The following is a 17,390-nucleotide window of genomic DNA, read 5'->3' as shown; positions in this document are numbered from 1 at the left end:
CCAGCCTCTAGCGGCCAGTTGATGAATTACAGTTTAAGTCACTTCCTTGTTGGCTTCAGGAGAGAGAGCGGGAGGTTGCCGCTCGGTTTATATGAATGTGTTTCTGAGGGGAACTGACTGTCTTCAGAAAAGTTTACGTGGTATTTTCTTTTCATCTGGTCTCTGTATAGTTCATATTAAAGCAGTGTGCAGTGCTGCTTTGTTTACTGTGGTAACCAGGGAAACGCAGTATCTGCTGCTCCATGAGCGCCTCCTGCTGTCAGAGAGTGAATCTGCGTCTCATTCAGAGCTTCTGCTGTTTGCTTCGTTCAGGCATGTTGTATAATTTCACAAAGCTAGTCAGAACATTGTTTTTGCTTCAAATTGGGTTATTATTAAATCAAATTATGTATATGAAATTATATAACTAAATGATATGAAATGATATAAATGATTTGTATATGAATTATAACTAAAATTAAATAACTGTAATTACAGATTTAGGTTAAATAAAGATGTCAGTCTTTATTTTTCTTCTTTTTAGGAAACAAAAAGATCTCAAAGTAAAAAGAGCTGCTAAAGTCCGATTTTGAGGTGGTTGTGCTTTACAATTAAATTATTATAGGCCTAATCTTAATTCAAGTGAAGGATTCTGAAAGTCTGACAGTAATCAGTGTTGAGTACCACTGTAACGTTAACCTTGCCTACTTTAAATGTTTCAAAATAATAAAAATTGGAAAACAATAGAAATTTAGAAAAGTAATCAAAAAGTAATCAAGTGAAATCAGTTACATTACTTTAATAAAGTAACTGAAACAGTTACATTACATATTACATTTTAAATAGGGTAACTTGTAATCTGTAAATTACATTTCCAAAGTAACCACCTTCCCAACACTGGACCTGACACCTTGCAACTCTGTTTTCAGCATTTAAACATCAAAATCATGATACCCTTCAATAATATAATTGAACATAAAGGCTACAATTAGGTTTATGCACTCCCCATGCATGAAGTAAATAAGGTTGCATCCCAGGAGCTCTACAAGAATGTTATAGAGTGATTAATGCAGCCAAGGAAAACATGAAGAAAAGAAAGTGGAAAATAACACAGGTAAGACAAATAAATTAATTATTTCCATTTACATATTAAACTGTTGGTAAGCCGACAAGAAAAGTTATTTAGGAAAATTATTATTTTAGTTAAAAAAAAAAGTAATGTAGCCTATGTCCCAGTGTGGCTATAAGCAAGTGTCGATCAAATGAGCACATGATCGAATGACATCACTTCAGGGCAGGCGCATGTATCCATGGCAACGCTCCACTGCGTAGTGACCGTTAACGGTCCTCTGTGATTCCTCAGACACGGCCTTGAGTTTTCGTCTTCGACTTTTATATTTGTAGACATTAGCTACCGTAACCACTGTGTATCTCGTAATGCTTACATTTTATGAAAAGTTTACCTTTTTAAACGTTTGCTGAAGTTGTCCCGTACGGCTGCTGACGTTAGCCTATGTGAACACTTTCGAAGCTAACGTTAGCATGTAAAGCTGAAATGATTAAACGTATATAATATTGACAGATATTGAACTTAAATATTGAATTTCCATATGGTAAAAATACACACTGATACGCCTATATGCGGCAAAAAGGCTGTGTGCTAAATTTCGGACCGCTTGGTCTAAATCCAAACTGTCAACAGTCTTTATCTTTTTTCAATGCATAAACGATAGTCCTAGACATATAAAATCATAACAGTACTGAATGTGTTCATTTTGTTGTTTTAGGTTAGAAGACAATGGGAGGAATTGCCATCGGACTAACCCCACAGCTGACACACACACACACACGCACACGGAAAGAGCACCGCAACTTTACAATTGTTCAATTAAAATAAACGTATTTTGCTCCATACAACGTGTCTGTTGTCTTTGATTAGCCTAAAAGTAAAATAAAATGACATTCAGAGAACTTAAAGCGAAAGTCCCCTAAACGTCCCGAATGGCCGCTGCACGTCCGGAGGGCGTCTTCGCGAACGTCCGCTCGACGTCAAGGGGACCCTACACGCTGACGTCCGGGGGACGTTTGCAGAGGCCATTTAGGGGACGTCCTTTTTTTGTTAGCTGGGATGTAGCTATTATATATCAGATTATAGAGAAGCAGTTAAAGAAGTATTGATAATAGTTTCAGACTAATTAAAAATTATTTTAGTTAAATTAACAGTAAGTGTCCAAAATATACTTGGTGTGAGTTGCTGTCTATATAGTGATTAATTGCTCATTTAGTGAACACAGACACAATATACACCTGCTGAACTTCACAGAAAGCTCTGCAGTTTTCCTCAAAATAAAAAACACATTTTAATTTTTCTTACTTCTTTTACAGTACATCTGGAGCTTTAAAGGGGACCCATTATGCTCCTTAATTTTTATAAGCTGTATTATAAGTCTCAGGTGTGCCCAGAATTTGTTTAAAAAGCCTTGTCAAACTTCTGAAATATGTTTTTCTGAGCGCACACACGTTAAACGTGTGCACAGAAAGCTGGCTCTTTCAAGTCAACTGTCAAAAACATACAAAGTACACATAAACACAGTTGGTTAAGTCTGTGAATGTATATTAGATTTGTGAGCAAGGTGACAACACACTACTAACGTAAATCAAACAGGCCATATTGTGACGCGCAGTGTTGGGGTAACACATTACATGTAACGCGAGTTACGTAATCAGATTACTTATTGTGACGCGCGGTGTTGGGGTAATGCATTACATGTAACGTGAGTTACGTAATCAGATTACTTTTTCAAGTAACTATTAAAATAGCAAATTACTTTTAAAATTGCAATGACATATTTGAATTACTTTTTCAAATAAGCAAAGTTTGCACATTTATTCACTGACACCTTTCCTGTCCCCACGTTGAGAGAAATTGGGAGTGAGATGCAATGTCTGAGGCTCTTCCTTGTGAAAGGGCCTTTACAGTTGCTAAAATAATATACTTTTAAAGTTTTGGGTTTTTGTTATTAAAAAATAAGCAAGCCCAGCCCAGGTGACAAAAAGTAACACAAAAGTAATGTAATGCATTACTTTCCATAAAAAGTAACAAAGTAACACAATTAGTTATTTTTTAAGGAGTAATGCAATATTGTCATGCTTTACTTTTAAAGAGTAACTTTCCCCAACACTATAAAATGATTCTTGATTCATAACGACACATCTTTTCCTCCAATTCTTTTATTAATAATGTAAATGCACACATTTGAAACACTCTGTCAGCTTTTTTATTCTTGATTTTTTACAATGAAAAGAACAAGTCAAAATTCAATTTACTCAGAAGTGTGTGTAAACACAAAAAAAAAAAACATTGTTACTACAATTTTACTATAACGCAGTGTTGGGGTAACGCATTACATGTAACGCGAGTTGCGTAATCAGATTACTTATTGTGACGCGCAGTGTTGGGGTAACGCATTACATGTAACGCGAGTTGCGTAATCAGATTACTTATTGTGACGCGCAGTGTTGGGGTAACGCATTACATGTAACGCGAGTTGCGTAATCAGATTACTTATTGTGACGCGCAGTGTTGGGGTAACGCATTACATGTAACGCGAGTTGCGTAATCAGATTACTTATTGTGACGCGCAGTGTTGGGGTAACGCATTACATGTAACGCGAGTTACGTAATCAGATTACTTATTGTGACGCGCGGTGTTGGGGTAACGCATTACATGTAACGCGAGTTACGTAATCAGATTACTTATTGTGACGCGCAGTGTTGGGGTAACGCATTACATGTAACGCGAGTTACGTAATCAGATTACTTATTGTGACGCGCAGTGTTGGGGTAACGCATTACATGTAACGCGAGTTACGTAATCAGATTACTTATTGTGACGCGCGGTGTTGGGGTAACGCATTACATGTAACGCGAGTTACGTAATCAGATTACTTATTGTGACGCGCGGTGTTGGGGTAACGCATTACATGTAACGCGAGTTACGTAATCAGATTACTTATTGTGACGCGCGGTGTTGGGGTAACGCATTACATGTAACGCGAGTTACGTAATCAGATTACTTATTGTGACGCGCGGTGTTGGGGTAATGCATTACATGTAACGTGAGTTACGTAATCAGATTACTTTTTCAAGTAACTATTAAAATAGCAAATTACTTTTAAAATTGCAATGACATATTTGAATTACTTTTTCAAATAAGCAAAGTTTGCACATTTATTCACTGACACCTTTCCTGTCCCCACGTTGAGAGAAATTGGGAGTGAGATGCAATGTCTGAGGCTCTTCCTTGTGAAAGGGCCTTTACAGTTGCTAAAATAATATACTTTTAAAGTTTTGGGTTTTTGTTATTAAAAAATAAGCAAGCCCAGCCCAGGTGACAAAAAGTAACACAAAAGTAATGTAATGCATTACTTTCCATAAAAAGTAACAAAGTAACACAATTAGTTATTTTTTAAGGAGTAATGCAATATTGTCATGCTTTACTTTTAAAGAGTAACTTTCCCCAACACTATAAAATGATTCTTGATTCATAACGACACATCTTTTCCTCCAATTCTTTTATTAATAATGTAAATGCACACATTTGAAACACTCTGTCAGCTTTTTTATTCTTGATTTTTTACAATGAAAAGAACAAGTCAAAATTCAATTTACTCAGAAGTGTGTGTAAACACAAAAAAAAAAACATTGTTACTACAATTTTACTATAATAAAACCATGGTTAATTTTGACTACATGCATCAGACCTGCCATAACAACATTACCACTAAGATTGTAATTTTATTATTTACATTATTCGTGTGTAATTTTCTGTGCACGTTTGTGATTTTAGAAAGAAGTGTGTAAATGGGACTTTTATTTTGGTTTTGTGGTGTGACATCATAGGGCTGCGCCACGCTCCTGCATCTGATGTGATTCTGATGAAGAAAGGTTTGTGCTTTTAAGCATTTAAAGGGTTTAAATAGATATTAACCGTTCCGTCTATTTGGTTGTTTTTACAGCAAATGTCAAATTAAGTAGTTGTTATTGAATGTTGCATTGTAATGCTTTATCTAACATTAATAAAGGATATTTTGTGTTTGTAAAGCGCATCCACTCATGAGAATAAGAAAAGGTACGTCTCATTTCGCTCCCTATACAGTGAATCAGTTTATCATAAACATTAATTTGTTCACTGGCGAGTAGTGATGATGGAGAAACGGAGCTTTTCGAAACTACGAGTCAGTTGAATCAAATGCTTCTTGAAATGATTCAGTGATTCGAATCACCGCTCGCTGAAAGACTCCTGCTCAAAACAGAGTAAATGCAACAAGAACAACAAACATGAGTAATGACAACAAATATTTTCATGAATGTGGAATCTACTAAACGTAATTTACACATCAATAAATACAGACTGTAAATCATACATAGGCGACCTAAATATATAACTCTGTAATTTGTTTTACTTTATTAATTTGTGGCTAGTTTGAGTGTTTTGAGCTAATGAGACCATTTAAGTCCATTAATGCTCACTCTGACTGACTACTGAACTAGGGAGCTGATTGAGACACCCCAGAGATTTAGATTGGGTTTATTTTTCTTTCTGTTAATTATTCTCATCTTAAACACACAGATAAACTCGACTGAGATCCACGTGACACACTATTATAAAGATGGCGTTTATTAAAGAGGAGAGTGAAGACATGAAGATTGAAGAAGCATTCAGAGACAAACATGAAGATACTGAGGAACAAACAGGTTGGTTTTCATTCTCAAAGCTGAACTCACTCATTTGATACTTATTTGATACTTAGTGTCCCAGACATCCCACCCTGCAAAAACTCAATTCAAGGAGGTATCACAAGAAGCAACCGATGAAATGCAGTTGAACATGTTTTTAGCTTTGGCATCATTGCAAACTGGTATGTCTACTAATCCAGCCATTACCTTATCCTGAGTTTTATTATAGTACTTGGCGTATTCCTTCTCACACAAGATATCATTGCTTTCATCAACTTCATGATCTTCTACAGATCCTCTGAACATTCAGGTTCCAGTGCCATGTTCACAATAGCTGCTGTCTTGGTTGATGAGCAGGCGTAGTTTTTTTTTTTTTTTTTTTTTTTTTTTTTTTTTTCTTTTCATTTCTGAGTCAGGAAACGAATATCTTCCTGAATAGTTTGCCTGTGTGCTTACACACCTGAAATGGAAGATTATGCTCAACGATGAAAGCTATAAAGTCCACCTCAGTGCTAGTGACCTTCTCTGTGAGACTTTGGTTTTCTGCTGAAAAGAACTGTCAAATACTTGAGCATCTTTTCTTGTGCTTAGCCTCCCTACCATGTCTGGTCCCTAAAAGAAACAAAAGCATAAGATGTATTCTTATTATATTGTCTAATGTAATACTTTTAGTGATTTTATCTAATCTGTAAACCATGTTGAATATATGCAGAAAATTTTGTATGGTTCTAGTATTGCATAAATGAGAGCATTTAAATAATATATAATAATATTATGTAACAAGAGGATTTTAATACTTTGCATAAATCTTGAGCAAGAAAAATAACACAAATTACTTAGTGTAGTTTATTGTACCAAAATAAATGTAAATTTTACTAGAAAAATGCCATGATGTTAAATGTTACATTTATTTTTATGATTTTTCCTGGCCTTAATCAATACATATTTGCAAGTTTGTAATCTACTGTCATGTTTCCTTCCCCTTTACCGTGTCCCATGCTGTTTTGTGAAACTCATGATTCTTTGTTGTAATTGGTGCATTATCGCTTCTACTATTCTTTTTCCCACCCATCATGGACTGAGTGTGTGTTTTTTTCATTTCTGAGTCAGGAAACGAATATCTTCCTGAATAGTTTGCCTGTGTGCTTACACACCTGAAATGGAAGATTATGCTCAACGATGAAAGCTATAAAGTCCACCTCAGTGCTAGTGACCTTCTCTGTGAGACTTTGGTTTTCTGCTGAAAAGAACTGTCAAATACTTGAGCATCTTTTCTTGTGCTTAGCCTCCCTACCATGTCTGGTCCCTAAAAGAAACAAAAGCATAAGATGTATTCTTATTATATTGTCTAATGTAATACTTTTAGTGATTTTATCTAATCTGTAAACCATGTTGAATATATGCAGAAAATTTTGTATGGTTCTAGTATTGCATAAATGAGAGCATGTGATTTAAATAATATATAATAATATTATGTAACAAGAGGATTTTAATACTTTGCATAAATCTTGAGCAAGAAAAAGAACACAAATTACTTAGTGTAGTTTATTGTACCAAAATAAATGTAAATTTTACTAGAAAAATGCCATGATGTTAAATGTTACATTTATTTTTATGATTTTTCCTGGCCTTAATCAATACATATTTGCAAGTTTGTAATCTACTGTCATGTTTCCTTCCCCTTTACCGTGTCCCATGCTGTTTTGTGAAACTCATGATTCTTTGTTGTAATTGGTGCATTATCGCTTCTACTATTCTTTTTCCCACCCATCATGGACTGAGTGTGTGTGTCCACTGCAGCGAGAGAACTCAATACTGCTTAGTGTTCAGTGTTTTAAATGCTGTATTGAGGGCAGTTTTCTCGCTGCAAGGAAATGGTATAGAGCTGGGGTGGCCAACGTCGGTCCTGGAGAGCCAAAGTCCTCCAACCCTAATCGAACACACCTGAACCAGCTAATCAAGGTCTAAGGGTTACTGGAAAACTACAGGCAGGTGAGTTTTTATCAAGGTTGCAGCAAAACTCTGCAGGACTGTGGCTCTCTAGGACTGACGTTGGCTACCCCTGGTATAGAGTAATAATATGGTATACAGTAAAGTTAGTGTTTGGAGACACTCTCATGCTATAGCATTGCCAGGTAAAAAGAACAAATATATAAGGATAAGTGGAATAACTGAAAAAGCACACCCAAGTGTGCAGCCATGACACGAAAAACTACTTTCCTACATCTTTAACAATGCGCCGTTCACCTGCAGAATACAAGCCTCTGGAGGGCATATAAGTCTGAAGTAGTGAGTTTAGGTATGGGGTGCAGAGCCAGTGGTTGTTTTGTTGGCAAATATCAGTGCCTTGAATTTGATGCGACTGGCAATTGGTAGCCAGTGCAATGTGATGAACAGACATGCATGATATACACTCTCTTAGGCTCATTAAAGACCACTCTCATTGCCGCATTCTATATTAGTTGCAGAGGTAGAGTTAAGCTGAAAGTTATGGTCCTTCATCCAGCAAGAAGCTATGGTCACATCAAGCTGGAATGAGAGTTGAATGTCGTTAGCAAAGCAGTGAAAGGAAAAGCCATGTTTTTGAATCACAGAACCTAGTGATGATGTGCAGATGGAGAAGATAAGAGGTCCAAGCACTGAGCCTTGAGGCACCCCAGTAGCTTGATGTTGCGATTTAGACACCTCACCCCTCCAAGACACCCAGAAGCACCTACCTGAGAGGAGGTAAGACTTGAACCATTGAAATGTGGTTCCTCAAAATGCCCTTTGCCATGAAGGTTGACAGGAGGATCTCATAGTAAATAGTGTAAAAAAAATCAGTGGACAGATCCATCAAGATGAGAACTGATGATTTGGAAAACTGCTCTAGAAAATCTTAGAGATTCAACAACCGAGAGCAGGGCAGTCTCAATTGAATATCCAAAGAAGGGATGGGAATACCAGTCTGTAGTTTTCTAAAAGTGCTGGGTTTCTTAAGCAGTGGGGTTATCTGAGCCTGCTTAAATGCTGTGGGAAAGGTACCAGTGTGAAGAGAGGTGTTGGTAATATGAGTGAGTGCATGGACAACTGAAGGAGAAAAACTGGGTAATAGTAAATCACTTTTTTAGGACTACACTACTGCTTGAAAGCTGTCATTTTCTTATCTCATGTGATAGTCAATGGTCCTCAGAAAGCTGCTCAGAAAAAAACTCCACAGTGAGTTATGGATGGAAAGTTCATAACTCACTGTTATGGAGTTTTGCTGTGCAAAACATGCGCAAAATATGATCGTGGTTTTGCGCAGCTTGTCTGTGAACAATGGCTCTGTGTAGTTAATGCTGCTCCACGTGAAAGCACGCACGTTTAGAGATTTACTGCTGATTACAGAACCGGCTTTACTGATGAGATGCGCATTAAATATCGTGCGATATTTATCGTGCAGCCCTAGTCACGGGGGAGCAATCGGTTTCCCATCTACTGTAAAGTTTTCGTTGCGTTCATCACTCATCACACCACAGCGGTTTCCTCCAGCGAAAATCTAGCCCTTAACACATATGAACGCATACTTTATAAAACGATCATGTTGCTATTTTCATTTGAATATTTAATATAAAACATTACAGTACATGTGGCATACCATACGGTCATTCACAGAACTGATTAAAGACAGTGACAGACAGCACTCAATGAACTAAATATCAGAGTGATTGACAGAGATACAGTAGAAACATTATGTGTGGTTTTGTATCAAATATTGTTTTGTATAAAATAATGACCCAGATCGTGAAATACATTTATTAGTCTTAGAGTAAGGGAAGCAAAACTCGGGAAATGAGAGCATCCGAGGAGCATATGAATGCTATGTATATTTATTTTAAATATTTGTAATGTTATCCATCGTTTTTTTGTTTTTTTTGAAGTATCGGTTCAGGCACCGTTTAGGCACCAGTACCATTTTAAAAGTATCGATATGGCACCAGTATCGTAAAAAACCCAATCGATACCCAAGCCTATTTGTGTTATACCTTCAGTCAATTTGAATTTGAATTACCTTGACTTTTGAGATTTTTTAAAGCATTTTCCTCATATTGTTTCTGAACACATAATATAAGACAAGTTTGTAGTTGTAGTTCATGCATCTTTTCTGCAAAGATATTTAACAAGTGATTTGTTTAACATTTACATATTGTTGACAACTTCATGTGTGGTGAACTTGGAATATAATTTTTTGGGGTTAATAAAGAAAAAGTTACTTGAATCATGTTGTAGTTACATTTTCAAGTTAACTAGTTAAAAATCATTAAAATTCGAGAATCAGTCAAACGTTCTGAAAAAAATCGAGATTTTATTTTTTTGCCAAATCGCCCAGCCCTACCTGGGAGCTCACATTCTCGGTGCATGGGTCCTTAGCTGGGAAACAAAAGGAGGAGGATAGGTGGTGGAAATATTTGCATCATGCTGCAAACTTACCTCAGACTTGTGAGCAAGTCAAACGTTCTAAAAAAAATCGAGATTTTATTTTTTTGCCAAATCGCCCAGCCCTACCTGGGAGCTCACATTCTCGGTGCATGGGTCCTTAGCTGGGAAACAAAAGGAGGAGGATAGGTGGTGGAAATATTTGCATCATACTGCAAACTTACCTCAGACTTGTGAGCATCAGCCTGGGATGTTTCCACCATGGCTCTCTGCAGTTGCAACTGGGCCTGCTTCTTCAGAAGGTCATGGGATCTGCTTATTCATAGCCTTCAGCTCAAAATGCACAGAGTGTAGCTTGAATGTGCACAAATAACCATTATATTTGTCATTATAAACACTGCCAATTGACAGGAAACTGAGTGAGAAGAATGTAAAGCTGCTAGAGTGATGCTAGCAAGCTATGCGCCTGTAGCAGATGTTCAGCAATCAAGTAAAAACTGATGATACAAAAACGTTTTGAGCTCTAACACTGACCATAAGAAACAGGAAGGGACGAAACTCCCTTTTACAGTAATATATATCCCTACTGAATAACTTCATTTACAACTACAACCAAAATACACTTGTCCTCATAGATATACTGTTTTGCTTTTTGCGATTTCTGTGGTCTATAAGACTCTGTGCAGTCAGACAAAATTGATGCCAGAAGACCTAATGTGTCTTGTAAGCTCTCTAGCCATTGCATTTTGAACAAACTATAACTTATTTGTTGACCCTGCAGCATTTCTAACATGTAAGTAGGGTGTTATACAAAATCAGAATTGAGAATTTAGAATTTTCCATAGAAATAGTTAAGTACAAGAAAATTACTAGCCATCCCATATTTGATATGTTTAATATCACTCTGTTAACTTGGAGAGTTGTGTCATTTCTTCAGGTTGTGAGGAAATAATAAAACTCTGTCACTGGCATAATAGTGAAATCTAATGATAATGTCTCTCAGATGACAAAAAAGAAAAGCAGAGGACCTAATACTGAGCCCTGTGGCACTCCATACTTGTTTTTGATGAGATGTTTCTTCATTTACACAAAGTGGTAGCAGTTGGATAGATGGGATATAAACCATACTAATTCTTGTCCACAAGTGCCTACACAATTCTCAAGCTATCCAAGAGGATGTTGTGGTCTATGTTGTTGAAGAAATAATAGCTCTAGAGATATATTACTTTTTACTTTTTAGGAGAGATATATTACTTTAATGAGCACAGTTTCCATGTTAAAATTGGGTTTAAATCCTGACTGATATTGGTTCACAAATACAGTTTCTCTGCAAAACTGGACATTGTTGAAGCTATATGCTTTAAATTTTTTAGAGCAGGGATGTCAAACTCCTGGAGGGCCACAGCCCTGCAGAGTTTAGCTCTTACTGAACACACCTGAATCAAGATCTTCATTACTTGAAAACTAAAGGTATAAACTACGCAGGACCGTGACCCTCCACATGCTGAGTTTGACACCCCTGTTTTAGACATTAATGGCAGATTTTGGCCATTGTTGCTTTCTGTTGTTTTTAAACAGGGGTTAACTTGTATTTGTCTCTTTTCATCCTAGACATGATGGTGCTGAAAGAGGAAAGTGAAAAACTGAATGAAAAGCAAGATAAAGATCAGTATAAGAAACATGATTTCATAACTGGACAAAAATCATTCAGTTGCCCACAGACTGAAAAGACTTTCTCACAAAAAAATCGAGATTTTATTTTTTTGCCAAATCGCCCAGCCCTACCTGGGAGCTCACATTCTCGGTGCATGGGTCCTTAGCTGGGAAACAAAAGGAGGAGGATAGGTGGTGGAAATATTTGCATCATGCTGCAAACTTACCTCAGACTTGTGAGCATCAGCCTGGGATGTTTCCACCATGGTTCTCTGCAGTTGCAACTGGGCCTGCTTCTTCAGAAGGTCATGGGATCTGCTTATTCATAGCCTTCAGCTCAAAATGCACAGAGTGTAGCTTGAATGTGCACAAATAACCATTATATTTGTCATTATAAACACTGCCAATTGACAGGAAACTGAGTGAGAAGAATGTAAAGCTGCTAGAGTGATGCTAGCAAGCTATGCGCCTGTAGCAGATGTTCAGCAATCAAGTAAAAACTGATGATACAAAAACGTTTTGAGCTCTAACACTGACCATAAGAAACAGGAAGGGACGAAACTCCCTTTTACAGTAATATATATCCCTACTGAATAACTTCATTTACAACTACAACCAAAATACACTTGTCCTCATAGATATACTGTTTTGCTTTTTGCGATTTCTGTGGTCTATAAGACTCTGTGCAGTCAGACAAAATTGATGCCAGAAGACCTAATGTGTCTTGTAAGCTCTCTAGCCATTGCATTTTGAACAAACTATAACTTATTTGTTGACCCTGCAGCATTTCTAACATGTAAGTAGGGTGTTATACAAAATCAGAATTGAGAATTTAGAATTTTCCATAGAAATAGTTAAGTACAAGAAAATTACTAGCCATCCCATATTTGATATGTTTAATATCACTCTGTTAACTTGGAGAGTTGTGTCATTTCTTCAGGTTGTGAGGAAATAATAAAACTCTGTCACTGGCATAATAGTGAAATCTAATGATAATGTCTCTCAGATGACAAAAAAGAAAAGCAGAGGACCTAATACTGAGCCCTGTGGCACTCCATACTTGTTTTTGATGAGATGTTTCTTCATTTACACAAAGTGGTAGCAGTTGGATAGATGGGATATAAACCATACTAATTCTTGTCCACAAGTGCCTACACAATTCTCAAGCTATCCAAGAGGATGTTGTGGTCTATGTTGTTGAAGAAATAATAGCTCTAGAGATATATTACTTTTTATTTTTTAGGAGAGATATATTACTTTAATGAGCACAGTTTCCATGTTAAAATTGGGTTTAAATCCTGACTGATATTGGTTCACAAATACAGTTTCTCTGCAAAACTGGACATTGTTGAAGCTATATGCTTTAAATTTTTTAGAGCAGGGATGTCAAACTCCTGGAGGGCCACAGCCCTGCAGAGTTTAGCTCTTACTGAACACACCTGAATCAAGATCTTCATTACTTGAAAACTAAAGGTATAAACTACGCAGGACTGTGACCCTCCACATGCTGAGTTTGACACCCCTGTTTTAGACATTAATGGCAGATTTTGGCCATTGTTGCTTTCTGTTGTTTTTAAACAGGGGTTAACTTGTATTTGTCTCTTATTTACACAAAGTGGTAGCAGTTGGATAGATGGGATATAAACCATACTAATTCTTGTCCACAAGTGCCTACACAATTCTCAAGCTATCCAAGAGGATGTTGTGGTCTATGTTGTTGAAGAAATAATAGCTCTAGAGATATATTACTTTTTACTTTTTAGGAGAGATATATTACTTTAATGAGCACAGTTTCCATGTTAAAATTGGGTTTAAATCCTGACTGATATTGGTTCACAAATACAGTTTCTCTGCAAAACTGGACATTGTTGAAGCTATATGCTTTAAATTTTTTAGAGCAGGGATGTCAAACTCCTGGAGGGCCACAGCCCTGCAGAGTTTAGCTCCTACTGAACACACCTGAATCAAGATCTTCATTACTTGAAAACTAAAGGTATAAACTACGCAGGACCGTGACCCTCCACATGCTGAGTTTGACACCCCTGTTTTAGACATTAATGGCAGATTTTGGCCATTGTTGCTTTCTGTTGTTTTAAACAGGGGTTAACTTGTATTTGTCTCTTTTCATCCTAGACATGATGGTGCTGAAAGAGGAAAGTGAAAAACTGAATGAAAAGCAAGATAAAGATCAGTATAAGAAACATGATTTCATAACTGGACAAAAATCATTCAGTTGCCCACAGACTGAAAAGACTTTCTCACAAAAAAGAGCTCAAAAGACTATAACTAGAAATCATTTCACCTGCCAACAGTGTGGACAGAGTTTCGATCAACGAGGAAACCTTAAAGTCCACATGAGGATTCACACTGGAGAGAAGTCATACACCTGCAAACTGTGTGGAAATAGTTTTCATCGAAAAGAAAACCTTACCAGGCACATGAGAATTCACACTGGGGAGAAGTCATACACCTGCAAACTGTGTGGAAATAGTTTCAATCGAAAAGAAAGCCTTACCAGGCACATGAGAATTCACACTGGAGAGCAGTCATACACCTGCAAACTGTGTGGAAATAGTTTCATTCGAAAAGGAGACCTTAAAAGCCACATGAAAATTCACACTGGAGAGCAGTCTTACACCTGCCCTCGTTGTGGAAGGAGTTTTACACACAGACAAACTCTTAATGCCCACATAAGAATTCACACTGGAGAGAAGCCTTTCACCTGCCAACAGTGTGGAAAGAGTTTCACTCAACATGGAAACCTTAAAGTCCACATGAGGATTCATGACGGAGAGAAGCCTTTCGTTTGCCAACGGTGTGGAAAATGTTTTTCAGTAAAAGGAACCCTTAAAAGCCACATGAGCATCCACACTGGCGAGAAGCCTTACGTATGCTCTCAGTGTGGAATCAGTTTCACTCAGCAAGGAAGCTTTAACAGGCACATGAGAATTCACACCAGAGAGAAGCCATACACCTGCTAACTGTGTAGAAAGAGCTTCACAACAAAACTAATCATGAACTGTCTGGTGAGAAGACATTTATATGTGGTTGATGATGGTTTCTCATGCAGTGCCATCTCACGGCTACAAGGATGCACACATTCAACAGAGGTTTTCCATTTCTCTTTATAGACATGATCTTGACCCTTAAGAAACTTAAATTAATGCTGTCACGTAACAAATCTGTTCAAATATAAAATTAAATGAATTGCTAATTACTACATTGAAATAAAAATGTAAAGCCTGTACAAAAATTAGAAATCGTGAATATAAATAATTAGAAATCATGTAAAAAATTTAAATAAAATAAAAACACATTTCATTTATCTATTATAACATAAAAGTCCAGAAATTTGTCAAGTTTTTCGTCAGGTGTCTTTTTTAATTATATGATGTCATTACGTTGCTGTCTTGCCGCCAGCCAATCGCTGCATTGCTGATCGTGGTTTCGAGTATCGATACATAGCCCCTTTTAAACCAACCCATGAACGCACAATTATCTCAGATAACTCAACCCAGCCATACTAATCATCAACAACAGCTGCGTTTGAAGAACTGAATTAGCCAGATCCTGATTAGCGCGATGATATAATCTTGGATGTGACATTTCATCTCGGCTGTAATAAGCGACGTACGAAGAACAGGCCCTAGGACTGTGGTGGATGCCTGTTTATTTGTACTCGAATTATCTTTATTTACTTAATATGAAGACTTTTAAAGTGACAATCATAAATTCTTTGAATATTCAATGTTAAAATTGTTAATTCTTTACACAAGATACAATGTTGTCGATTTCACCACAACTGACAATTTTGTAACTAATTAGACTTTATCAACAGTTAGCTAGTTTAGTTACTAATGATACAAACAGTGTCAGACTGGAGAGCATGCTTAAGATTATTTAAAAAGTCTGAAATATTATATAACTGCATGTATTTAGGATATATAAACACTCAATTAAATGACAAACTAGTTTATGTAAACAGATTAAATAAACTAGCATATAAAAAAGTACATTGTAAGAGACTTTATTAGTTTACAAGGCCAAAAGTACCCATAGTTGAAGAAGCACCCAGAAATAAAAGAAAAAATATGACTAGCAGCTGGTATCTGTAACAAATCAGTCCACTGAAGGCGAGCGTAGTGAAGAACCCATGTGCAGTTTATTTACAAGTGATCCAAACATCCAAACAATAATCCGAGACTTGACATGAACAGACTTGACGAGGCATGAACAGACTTGACATGAACAGACTTGACGTGGCATGAACAGACTAGACTCACCGACTGCGGGTTACAACATCAATACACGACCAAGAACAATGACAACATCATGCCATGGCGGAGCAGGCAGAGCGGGGGGCCATGGCGGAGCAGGCAGAGCGGGGGGCCATGGCGGAGCAGGCAGAGCGGGGGGCCATGGCGGAGCAGGCAGAGCGGGGGGCCATGGCGGAGCAGGCAGAGCGGGGGGCCATGGCGGAGCAGGCAGAGCGGGTAGCCATGGCGGAGCAGAGACATGGACAGACCACTTGACCGGGAGTTCATGAACGGCCTCCTTGGCCGTGACAGGACAGACAGTGAGTTCGTGAACAGCCTCCGTGGCTGTGACAGGGCAGACAGTGAGTTCGTGAACTGCCTCCATGGCTGTGACAGGGCAGACAGTGAGTTCATGAACGGCCACCATGGCCGTGACAGGACAGACAGTGAGTTCAAGAACAGCTTCCATGGCCGTGACAGGGTAGACTGCGAGTTCATGAACGGCCTCCATGGCTGTGATAGGACAGACAGTGAGTTCGTGAACGGCCTCTGTGGCCTTAGCTATCAGTCTTTTCAGTCTTGGCCCAAGCTCCGCGTCTGACTCAGGCGTGGCGGCCATCTTGGCCGGGGACTCAGGCTTAACGTGAGCGGTCTCTGAAATGGCAGCCATGTCATGACGAAACTCCAGAAGATCAGCTAAGACGTGACGAGACTCTAGAAGGGCGGCCATTTTGTGTAGAGACTCTTGTGTGGCGGCAATCTTGCGATGAAGCTCTTGAATGGCGGCCATGTTGTGAAGAATCTCTTGATGTGTCAGCATGACGTGAGCAAGCTCAGGCTTGACAGACGTGACGTGAGCAGGCCCTGGGGTAGCAGACATGACGTTAGCAGACTCTGGCTTGGCAGACATGACGTGATCAGGTTTTAACATGGTGGACATGACATGAGTAAATTTTGACTTAACTGGCATGGTGTGAGCAGGTCCTGGAGTAGCAGGTGTGGCGTTAGCAGGCTTTGGCTTGGCAGGCATGACGTGAGCAGAACTTGGCGTAGCAGACATGACGTGAGAAGGCTGTGGCTTGGCAGGCATGATATTGCTCAAGAGTCCAGTGAGGAGTATTGCGTGGCATTAAACTTGACATGTCTTTACTTAAACCAAAACGAAAAATGTATTTTAAGAAAGTATAATTGAAGTCCACTTGACAGTAAAGTTCACAAAAATCCTCCACATAGTCCTCAATAGGCCTGTCACCTTGACGAAGGCAGAGGAGGCGTGAAACTGCTGGGTTCATTATTGGGGTCTAGCTTTCTGTAATGATTAGTCCACTGAAGGCGAGTTGAAGTGAGAACCCAAGTGCAGTTTA

At 38.1% G+C, this 17,390-nt stretch overlaps 1 protein-coding gene across 1 annotated transcript in view; it reads left to right on the top strand.

Annotated features, from left to right (window-relative positions):
- The first annotated feature begins 5,649 nt into the window (after positions 1-5,649).
- The window catches only part of LOC107739841 (gastrula zinc finger protein XlCGF8.2DB-like), an 18,913-nt gene continuing 7,172 nt past the window's right edge, over positions 5,650-17,390 (top strand). The window contains exons 1-4 of the mRNA XM_016552057.1: positions 5,650-5,737; positions 13,904-14,204; positions 14,373-14,746; positions 15,904-15,909. Coding sequence (XP_016407543.1) covers positions 5,653-5,737; positions 13,904-14,204; positions 14,373-14,746; positions 15,904-15,909 — 766 coding nt within the window. The 5' untranslated portion in view covers positions 5,650-5,652. The remainder of the gene's footprint in view (positions 5,738-13,903; positions 14,205-14,372; positions 14,747-15,903; positions 15,910-17,390) is intronic.

Source organism: Sinocyclocheilus rhinocerous, unplaced genomic scaffold (assembly GCF_001515625.1).
Source record: "Sinocyclocheilus rhinocerous isolate Xijiao unplaced genomic scaffold, SAMN03320098_v1.1 scaffold2899, whole genome shotgun sequence".
NCBI classification, from domain to species: Eukaryota; Metazoa; Chordata; class Actinopteri; order Cypriniformes; family Cyprinidae; genus Sinocyclocheilus; species Sinocyclocheilus rhinocerous.
The sequence above is the reverse complement of the archived record's forward strand: the minus strand, read 5'-3'. Positions and strand labels throughout refer to the sequence as shown.